The sequence below is a fragment of the Rhododendron vialii genome, chromosome 10a (genome assembly GCF_030253575.1).
Source record: "Rhododendron vialii isolate Sample 1 chromosome 10a, ASM3025357v1".
Classification (NCBI taxonomy): Eukaryota; Viridiplantae; Streptophyta; class Magnoliopsida; order Ericales; family Ericaceae; genus Rhododendron; species Rhododendron vialii.
In genome coordinates this window covers 10,689,261-10,699,741 of record NC_080566.1, presented here as the reverse complement: position 1 = coordinate 10,699,741, position 10,481 = coordinate 10,689,261, and the positions used below count along the sequence as shown (strand labels likewise).

At 38.6% G+C, this 10,481-nt stretch overlaps 1 protein-coding gene and 1 non-coding gene across 2 annotated transcripts; both read right to left on the bottom strand.

Moving 5' to 3' along the window:
• Positions 1–4,495: 4,495 nt before the first annotated feature.
• Positions 4,496–4,602, bottom strand: LOC131305850 (small nucleolar RNA snoR100). The gene has a single exon (XR_009193403.1). It is a non-coding gene; the product is annotated as a small nucleolar RNA snoR100 (small nucleolar RNA).
• Positions 4,603–4,753: 151 nt separating this feature from the next.
• Positions 4,754–10,043, bottom strand: LOC131303345 (uncharacterized). The gene is made up of 5 exons (XM_058330165.1): positions 9,582–10,043; positions 7,268–7,332; positions 6,989–7,164; positions 6,268–6,364; positions 4,754–5,236 (listed from the first exon to the last, which is right to left on the bottom strand). The coding sequence occupies exons 1-5, from the start codon at positions 9,844–9,846 to the stop codon at positions 4,925–4,927; spliced, it is 915 nt and encodes a 304-aa protein (XP_058186148.1). The 5' UTR covers positions 9,847–10,043; the 3' UTR covers positions 4,754–4,924.
• Between the last annotated feature and the right edge of the window lie 438 nt (positions 10,044–10,481).

Below are 10,481 nucleotides of genomic sequence, written 5' to 3'. Positions count from 1 at the left end.
ACACTACCATTTGCTGCCTAAAACACGACCATTTGTAGCATAAGACACTTCCCTTTGTAGCCTAAAAAGACACTTCAAGCTTCACGGGGGCGGGGCTGGCTGCATTCCACAATAATCTGCCCACCTTTTCTTTGAATGACATTATGACTATCCACAATCTTATTTGCTGCCTTTGGTGAATAGGCTGTGTCGTAGTTTTGGTAGATTGATCGTCTTAGCAATAGGATTTTACTTACCATATTGTAGGAGTTTGTCCACAAGTCTTATATGCTTTGGTTCTGCTTCTGCTGAGTTCATCTGCTATAGTTTTTTTTGGTTTGTCTCTCTTTATAGTTTTTTTTGGTTTGTCTCTCGGCGAGCAGATCCATAAGACGATAATGTTGATGTGCCTCTTGCTTGAAATAATGGTTGTGTAAGTCTCAAACTCTACAGTAACCAGGAGGTCAGACTTCCATTATACTCTTACTAGTTGATATTTGTCTTGGGATTTTGTAATGTGTGACTGAACTTTTTGGTTGTCATTGTTCCATTGAAATAAGAGAATAGGATAAAGGGGACATGGGGGTGAGGAAAAGGAGACTTGGACGATACAAAGGATAGACTTTGGTTTTTTTCTCGTCTATGTGAAGGTTGGATACTCTGATCTTGAGAGACTAAGGAATCATCAAATGAGCAGTTTTTGGAGTAGGGGAAAGTGCTTGGTCAGATTAGGTATCCTCCAAATTTAAATTAGTTATTTGATTATACTTTCACAAGCAAATAGTTATTCAACTTATATTTGTTGTTGTGATGTGATAATACTGCAATCTCGAAAGATTGGATGTTTAGTGAAAAAATAGTATTTTTTAGCTTAGATAAAGTGCTAGAATATGATATTTTTTGTTGCTGATATACCTTAGTTGTTGCTGAAGTGTGCTGAAATTGTAAAGAGACACGGGGATAAGTAGAAGCAAAACTCTTACTACCATAGCGTTCCACCAAATTTTGGGCACCAGTCTCTTTTACGTTATCCTTCGTAATATAAACAAATTCCTGCTTCAAAGCAACACTAGATGCACTGGTAGTGCTTTCTAAAGAGGCAACAGTTTCATTTTTTCCTCTGGACCCTTGTAGGCCATATACAGATCAGAGGTTGTTCCTAAAGCATCTACTTTTTGAAGAAATTCTTTTCTTTTCTTCTTTCCTTTGGAGACATTACTCTTTGACCTACTAAGTTCTACCACAGGTCCACAGGTTTATCCTTGGAAGCTGCTGCTGGAAGAGATACCAAGCCAACATTAACATACTCAGTACCGTCCCCTTCACTTTCCAAAGCTCGTTCTGAAACAGATGAAATAGCTGAAACTGGAACTTCCTCCTCATCAGAGATTCAGACAGAACAGACTTGGTAACAACAGCTTGTCTACCAACCAAGCTATCAATTCTACTACAAGAGACATCTGAAATTGAAGTCTTGCTATCACTGTTTGAACTAGGGGAAGTTTTGTCATTTGTATTATCTAATTAGTCAAGACTCTTTTATGTAGTTTTTGTAGGGGAATTGTTTTCCCCGCTAATGTAATGAATCTTTATTCAATGGTTAAATTGTATATTGCACATTGACGTTTAAATATAGTTGGTGTTGAATGGAATATTTCATTTTCGTTTTTTCTTAAATGAAATTACCATGATCTTATTTGAAAATACTAGCATATTGGTATTATAGAATATTTGAAAAAAAGGCCAACAATTGGCAAATATGGCGTTCATTGCAAGCTATAAAAAGTAGTATAGGATAACAGGCAGAGAACGCTATGGTAACAACAGGCACCGTTTGCTTCTTTTTTTTAAAAAAATAAATTGATACAAACATGTTTTCTGTTTTTACTTAAAAAAAAAAAAAGTTGAAATTGATTTCAACAAATACAAAACAGAAAATAGAAAAGTGGCAACGTTACGAAACATTGCCATAGTGTTCCAAACATGTATGAACCAGATTGATTATCTAGAACTAGAACTTGTATGGATGCGGTTTTTTTGAGTGAGAATGGTCTTCCATGGAGAGGAAACGGAGGTGGTAGGATAGAAGGTTTGCCTCCTGTTTGGTGAAATTGTATAATTTGTACGTCTGCAATTTTTTTATTTGGAGAACTTCAATTTTACATATCAAAGAAGATATCCTTCTTTTTTTCACCATATAAGTTATATAACTGATAATTATTCCCAATTGCTTGATGGATATGAACAAAATATAATTTGAAGGAAGGAGATGAGCTATTCATAAACTAATCCAAACTCTCCGCCGATCTTGTACACAGGTGTATCGTCTTCTCTTGTTAAACTATACCATAAGTTGCCTTCTCCTGATTATTTAACCATTTGCCAATGCCTGATGTTACTGGATGACCCAGAGGGTGTTTCCAGCATCTTGAAAAAACTTCTACGATCTGAAAATAAGGATGATGCTTTGCTCGCATTTCAAATAGCTTTTGATCTGGTCGAGAATGAGAACCAAGCTTTTCTACTGAATGTCAAAAATCTGTGCTTTTTGGGCACCGGAATGTGTGTTTTATGGGAAGATTTTTTTTAGATGAAAATCAATTGCCGGTTGGTAATGTGTATACAAAAATCGATGGCACAACACGGCACGACACGACACGACACACGATTAAGGGCTGCACGACATGACACGAACCGACAAAAAAGGCACGACACGAGTCACACGACCCGACAAAAAAAGGCACGGCACGACACACACAACCCGACAAAAAAAGGCACGGCATGACACGACAAAAAAAAGGCACGGCACGACACGACCCGACAAAAAAAAGGCACGACACAACACGACCCGACAAAAAAAGGCACGGCACGACACGACCCGACAAAAAAAGGTATGGCACGATCTAGCACGATTAATTAATCGGGCACGGCACGACATGACACGATTTAAAAAGGGCACGGCCCGACACGGCCCGACAAAGCAAAATGGCCCACCACGGCACGGCACGGGCACGGTATGGCACGGCACGCCATGGCACGATGAAGTAAACGGGCACAGTACGGCACGATACGAAGCACGGTTGGCACGGAAGAAAATGGCACGGCACAGCACGACAGACACGTTTGACACCTCTATGTGCTCCTACGCGAGCCAATTGTTGACCTTGTTAGATCTATCTTCTCAACATTGTTGACCTTAGATCTATCGAGTAGCCACAACATTCATAGTACCTCCTCCGTTCCGATTTGTTTATTCATTTTTTAAAAATCAACTTTTTACGGGAACATAATGATTGCTCTTTAAGAGTTTTGATTTTCCAAGAATACCCCTCAATTTCCTAGCATTAAATGGGAGTGGACATTCTCCAATGCATTCTTTTTTGAAAGAGAAAGGGCATTAAGAAAATTTTAACAAGTCAAACTCATATTGGACAAATATTTTGGGACACTTAAAAGTCAAAAAGTGGACAAACAAATTGAGACGGAGGGAGTATCTCAGTAATTGTTTGAGTCCCACTTATTTCTATTATATCAGCAATCCTTTAATCATGTTCACGATCAGTATTTTCCACTTTAAAGAAATCCCCATCTCTATGAACTCGATGATCAGCGTTTAAGAATAATTTTCGTTGTTCCACCGATTGCAGTCACGTGTGGATTGCAGTCACGTGTGGATTTCAATTAGGACAAGTCACCGATTGCAGTAACATGTGGTTTGGTCGAATAGATATCTAGCGTGGGATGTATGCTCCAGTTCCCATTTCATTCAATCTTTCCATTTTTTTCAATTTTTAAAAAATGAAAAGATTGGATTGAGCACATGCACATATTGGATTGAGCCCTCTCGATTTTTTATTTTAAAATTATTGAACGACTCGGATCATTTTTATGGAGGCCTAGAGTGAGCCCCGCATGACGGTCTGTGCAAAATTAGGCTTCAACCCGTCGGTTTCCCTAGAAAGACTCTTTCTGTTTATGGGCTTGTCTTCTTTGTTTTAAGACTTGGATTGATAATGGAATATTTATGACTTCTTAAATAAGTTCAATAGTTCATCCTCTCTGCTTTAAGACTTGGATTGAGAGTGGAAATATTTCTTCCGACAAACCTCCTTTCACTCTAACACTAAAAAGCTCGAGCATGATTTTGGACAAAATCTGCAAGAATAATTTCTCATAAAAACGCACTTTTATGCACTTCATTTGATACTTTCTAGGTTCTGGTTAAGAATAATCAGCGCTTGCCATAAAAAGTTCAGGCGAAAAACACCCACAGTAGCTGTTATTCTTGATTAATCCTTCAGTTGGCCGAGAAGAGGTTAAATCCAACAATCAAAACCTTTTCTAGTAGAAGGATGTTCCGTAAATACAACAGAAACATTACCGATATAATTCCATACCAATGCAAGTAGGGATGGGGAGAACGGAAGATAGACCTAACCTCTTACAGTATATGCATAAAATGACTGCTCTCAGAAATTTACCACCGAATTAGCAGCCTCCCTATACCTCCAAAAACATATGTGGTGAACCATTTCCCAAAATCAAAGCCGAAAGACATAAGAGAGAGAGCAGGCCGAGAGACCTGAGTTAATTTATGTGCTCTTTACCTTGCTTCATTCAAAATCCGGAACATAAGTAATGCACAAAAGGATGTTCAGTCACTGAACAAAAATAGTAATAAAATTTGCACCATCGATCGATTTATAGTATACTATAATAACCCCAAACAACTTCATTTACACAGGGTGCATCATCAGCACTTGTTAATCGGATATAATTAAGAGGATATTCATAAATCAGAAATCGTTGAGACACAACTGTTTCGGCAGTTCGGAGACCATTATATTTCAATCCTTCTTCACTGCTTTTCTCTTCCTCCATAACAACATAATATCGCTCCCAGAGATGCAATATAGAAAAATTACACAACATAAGACACCATCCTTCAAAAATCTTTTGGATGAAACCTGACTAAACGTAAGGAATCAAAGGGTGTGTTTACCCGCCACTCTTGTTGCTTTTTGCTTAGTGGTCTTCCTTTCCCTGCTTTTCCTTTATTAACCTTAACATCTGCTAAACCCCAAGTGCAACAGTTTGTTTCCATATCCAAAGACACAAGCCTAAAAACACCATCACTTTCAATCGAAGAACCAGTTTCAGCAACCTTGCTGACGTATCTCACATACATAGGCCGTTCCTTAAACCTGTCAAGCTCTTTGGGAACCCGGACAACCCGTTCAACACCTGGTGAAGAAACCTAAAAAGAAATAGATCTTTTTTGAGACGCAATGAATAATGAGATTGCTAGAAGCAAGCATGGCAGAGTCACGTATTTTCCAAAAGAGGAACCTTCACCACAAGTCATGACTTTTGGGGAGACACCTTCATATATACTTATAACCCATTACTGATCGAGATTAATTTTCCACATTATACTCTTACCCCCATTGCTCTCATACCAATACTATGGGCAACTTATGACAAGCAATGTATCTAGAGATTTCTTATTTGGATACGCTTGTATGATTACTGACTACGTTAATCGTCGTGATGATTTACATTTTGTATAAATCACACTGTTCAACTTTAACAATTTTCCTAGCTATCTGAAGCTCTTAATCCCATACCATTGTTCGATGTCTCATATGCCGTAATTTGACTATTCTGGGATGTAATCTGCATCTGCCACATTTGGACATGTCCACCGCCATCGTTTAGCTTATTTTCTAATCTAAACAAGGCATGTACTTGATCATACACTATCAGTATGTAGTCCATCTGTTTATTGGAGTTAGATTCATGATTTATTGAGTCCACGGGTCATACTAGCCGTCCTATTGGTAATCCAGACTTTTAAATGGTAGCAACATATGAATAGTTGATAGTAAATTAGCCTAGCAATGTTTATGTCCAAGTAGATAAGTTGGTGCCTGGCGGCATAAGCCAATTCCTATGGAGGCATGGACCCATACCCTTAGCTAAGGGTCCAATGTCCACCCTCTGGAATTCAAAAATGTGGAAGAATCCAAGATAGGGCATTATTACCAATAGAACAAACTGACTTCCAACCGCAACAATTCAACCTTAACTACCTATGGGATTAAGCCGCGCATATGAATACCCTACCTTGCATGTGGAGCGGATACTCAGCCCACATGCACCACTAATGTTAGTATTAGGCTTAGCACATATCAAGGGACATGTCTCCCAAGTCCCAACCCAGAAGGAATTGAATGTCAAACCTGTAACTGGGATAAATGGATCTGTAGGAAAGAAAGATAGGAGTACCTCGAGAGCGACATCAGGGATAGATTCAGCATCATCCAACCGCTTTTTATATGCTATCGTAAAAGCTTCAATATCAGCCATACTTGGGGAACCGGACCTGTAAAAACATCATTGAAGATTATCAAGCCATCAAGTACTACACATTAAGTGGAGAGGTTGGCGCAATCTCAAAAGACGGTCGTGGGCATAAAAGAAACAGTACCAAACAGAAACTAAAAATTAAAACTAGATCTCTATTGATTCAATAATGCACATGTTGCAACAATTTAAAAGCCTGGATTGTTTAAAAACTCAGCCCCTACTAAAGGTTACGCAAAGTAAGCCTGGTAAGGTCTATAACCAGTTCAACCTCCCAGGCAGGCTCACAGAATGCAGGATTCATGGATCAAGCTTGGTAATGACCACTCATTCACTATTATGATCGTTAGAGAAAATAATGGGCAAAGATTTTAAAAACAGACCAACTTGTTAAATTAATAAAATCATATTACAGGAAAAAAATTTAAATTCTGAATGACAATTATAATTAAAGAAAAGTCACAGCCTCTCTAGAACTTACCACATTCTTCAAAATACTTACCCAGTCGACTTCAAAATTTATTAGAACCAGCATTTGGCATGCCAAAGCTTCCAGTTGTGAGTTACCTTCCATTGAATTTGAAAACAAGAAAATTTGGGAAGTGCATACTCCAATCACTCTTGAAAGTGCATAGATGCTTACTTGTTTGTGAGCCTCTCAATGCGTACTCGAATGGTGGAATTTGGTAATGTCCTAAAGGCATATATTTGCAATTCGCCATTAAATGATAGGGCAACCTCTTTTGCTATTGCCAATGCTTCTTTATCCCATGCTAACCTAGCAAGAGAGATTCCACCTCCTCCCTCGCCATCCCCAACCTTCATAAGAAATAAAGAAGATGAAAAAGTTAGCACTTAGCAGTTAGCACAATGTCAACTTGTAAAATCAACACAAATTGGTAAAGGAATGAAAAACACTTACGGAGAGTTCTGCATCTTCCACTGAATACTCATCCTCAAAAAAGTTATTATCCTCCACTGATCCTTCTATAAAACAAAGAACATCATTTGGAAGGTAATATTCCGTCTTTACCATAACCTTTGACCTAGTAGGTATATGACTCTTATAAAAACATTTGATAAAAACCAAAGATAAATAAACATGGAGGACTGTGCTACTTGAATCTAACATTGAACTTGAACAAAGTCATACGAATGTCATTTAAGTCCAAATTCCCTACACATAGACAAGCATTGTTTCTACATCTTCAAACTGCAACAACCTACACCAAATTTAATGGTCCTGTCCAAGAACAAAGGTCCGTTTGGAACGTAGACTTGAAAAAACACACTGTAAATCAATTTGGGCTGTTTGGATGACAAAATCCATGTATTTCAAATCTTGGCAAGTCAGCCCACGAACTTCAAGGCAAAACTGTAAGGCTTTCAAATGGCCCCTGAAATAGGTTTCATTTGAGAAACTCCACCCCAGCCTCCTGACAGTGTCCTGACTGCGAAGGATCCAAGAGATGAGCTCTCTCTATATATACATCTCCTATCTCCCCATTTCACGTCGAATAAGAGAGCCAAGAGGGTAGAGCACTATCCTCATCTTGGGGTTTCCATCAAAACCCATCGCGCCCCATCTACCCCACCCCCCTCTCTCCCTCTCCTCCCCTCTATCTCTACCTCTAGCGGATATAGGTTAAGACCCTCTCTCTATGTGAGATGAGATCTCCCCAATCCCTTGCACTTTTGGGTCGACCACCACCAATCTGTGGTGGATCCGATCCCACTGTATGTGTACCGATTTCTTCAGCAACGGTGGAGGCAGCAACAGCGAAGACCATGCCGGGTTTCTTCAACACCACTTCCACGAAAGCAATGATAGTTTCCAACACCAGAGCTTCTTGGCGGCTTTTATTTTTTAAGTGTCTTTGTTCAAATCCTTGGATCTTGTTTTTTGTGTTTTTTTTTTTTTTTTTGAGCGTATTGAAGATTTATTGTTCTCTATCTATTGAAGTTCTTGCTCTTCCAAAAAAGAAAATGTAATGCTCTCTTTCAACTTTCTCTTAGCGGGACCTTGTCTACGGTGTGAGGAAATGGTGGAACTCCCGTCTTTGGCAACTTCTTTTCCTCAACATTAATGATCTCTCTCTTTTATGTCTCATAGAACAAGATTCTGCATTATCAGGCAAACTTCACGGGCTTCCGCAGGTCACTCCTAAACTACTATTCCGCATGGTTTGAAGTGTTGGGAAGCTTCATAGGTCTACTATCAATCCCCATTGGTTTTGTTCCAAAATAGCTCGTCCTTCATGAGATAAGATCATTTTACCCTCATAATGTCTGAGAACAATAATTTTCATAAAAAATGGTCGTATCTCCCTTCTTATAAATAAGACTGAAAACCCATTTTGTATCGTTAAATAAAAAGAGATTTAGAAGTATACAAGATAGTGAAAATCAGTCACAGAAATCATAAACCCGAGAAATCATAAACTCGGGTTAACAAAAAGTGAGGAGAAAGCAGACCATTCTGGAGGTCGTCGGGGCCACTTTCAGAGTTAAGTTTAAGTAACTTTTCATACGACGTGGGTCCTTTAATGTCAAAGAAATAGTAAAAAGTTTAAAGCTCGAAGAGTCTCTTGGAGTGCACTTGGTCTTTAACTCGCCACATCTTACACCTACCTCCCTTGGAGATGCTCTAAGAGCAGTGGGAGAGTTAAGTTGGAGAAGCAAAACTATCTTGTTAAGGAAAGCAATCCAATCCGAGATTATAGACGTTCAATTGATCGAGCTTGTATGGGACAAATGGGACTTTTTAAATAGAATTGTGGGGAGTACTATTTTGCATCACGTGAGGCCACAATATGAGACGCAAGCGTCTTAATTGTACAATTCCACAGAACTAAACTCCATAACAAAAAAACAAAAAAAAAAACCCTCCCAGAGCCGTGCTTGCATTTTTCCTTGCACACGGTTTTCCCTGTGTATACATCTAAAACTCGGTTCTTTCTCTTGACAAGACCTTAAAGGGTTGAATATTCGGTTGATTTAACGCTTACTACATGCTACATTAACATCTCAGAATAGAAATAAATTCATTATTAAATAGAGAAGATGATTTCTTTGTTCTTTTCTTTTGCAGGAAAACAAATCAGACCATCTGAATCCCAGTACCTCATAAATATTCCAAACCCAACAAAACTTAAACAGCAAATGAGAAGTTCTCAGATTTCTTGAAATAAAGAAAATTAAATAAACAAAGACAAGACTCACAAAGTAGTGATTACCATCTTCAAATTCATCAAAGAGGAGGTCGTCGTCTTCATCGTCAGGTAAAACTTCGTCGACGATGGAAGGCTTCAAAACTGCTTCAGAACGTGCGTTTCTCTTCTTGGAATGGACAACGCAAGACGTGGTCGGGAATTGACGAAATGGATAGGGCCGAATTGGAGACGAGAGAGTGTGGTTTTGTGGGGAGAAGACCGTGGAAAAGCAATAGTTGTTGCTCGGCGCTACAATCCGAGAAGCTTCTCTCCAGCTCCTTATATCCATTTCTTTGCTCTCTCTCTCTCTCTCTCTCCCCTCCGCGTGGAGGAAAGTGTGGTGTTATTCTACTGATGCATCGAGCGATTGGTGCTGAAATTTTGTTTTAAAGAACAATTTATCCAAGTTATTTTGAAAAGAGGACTTATTCTATTGATGCATCGAGCGATTGGTGCTGAAAATTTGTTTTAAAGAACAATTTATCCAAGTTATTGAAAAGAGGACATGAAAAAGATACGTTAAAGTGTTACTAATAAAATTGTAATCAATGGTATACATTTACAGTACAGTGATATGAACCATTGATTATAATTTTATGAATTGTTTCATGTATCCTATAGTAACATTTAATTGAGAAAAATAGCAGTTTAGTTGTGTAAAAAGCTAGTGAAAAAATAATAAAACGTTTCCAAAATCCAATATGGGAAATAGGATTATTTTACTTTTGAGAACTGCTATGTATACCAAAGGTTTTGTAGGGAAATCATACCGATCGGTCTCGCCGGACCGTCTCCAGTCACCGGACGGCCGATCCGATGTATACACGAAAAATAGGGTGTTTAGATCAAGTACCCTACACACATCGGATGCCGTTGATTCTCGCGTGGGCCCCCTCGGTTTTTTTTTTATAGAATTTTTGGACG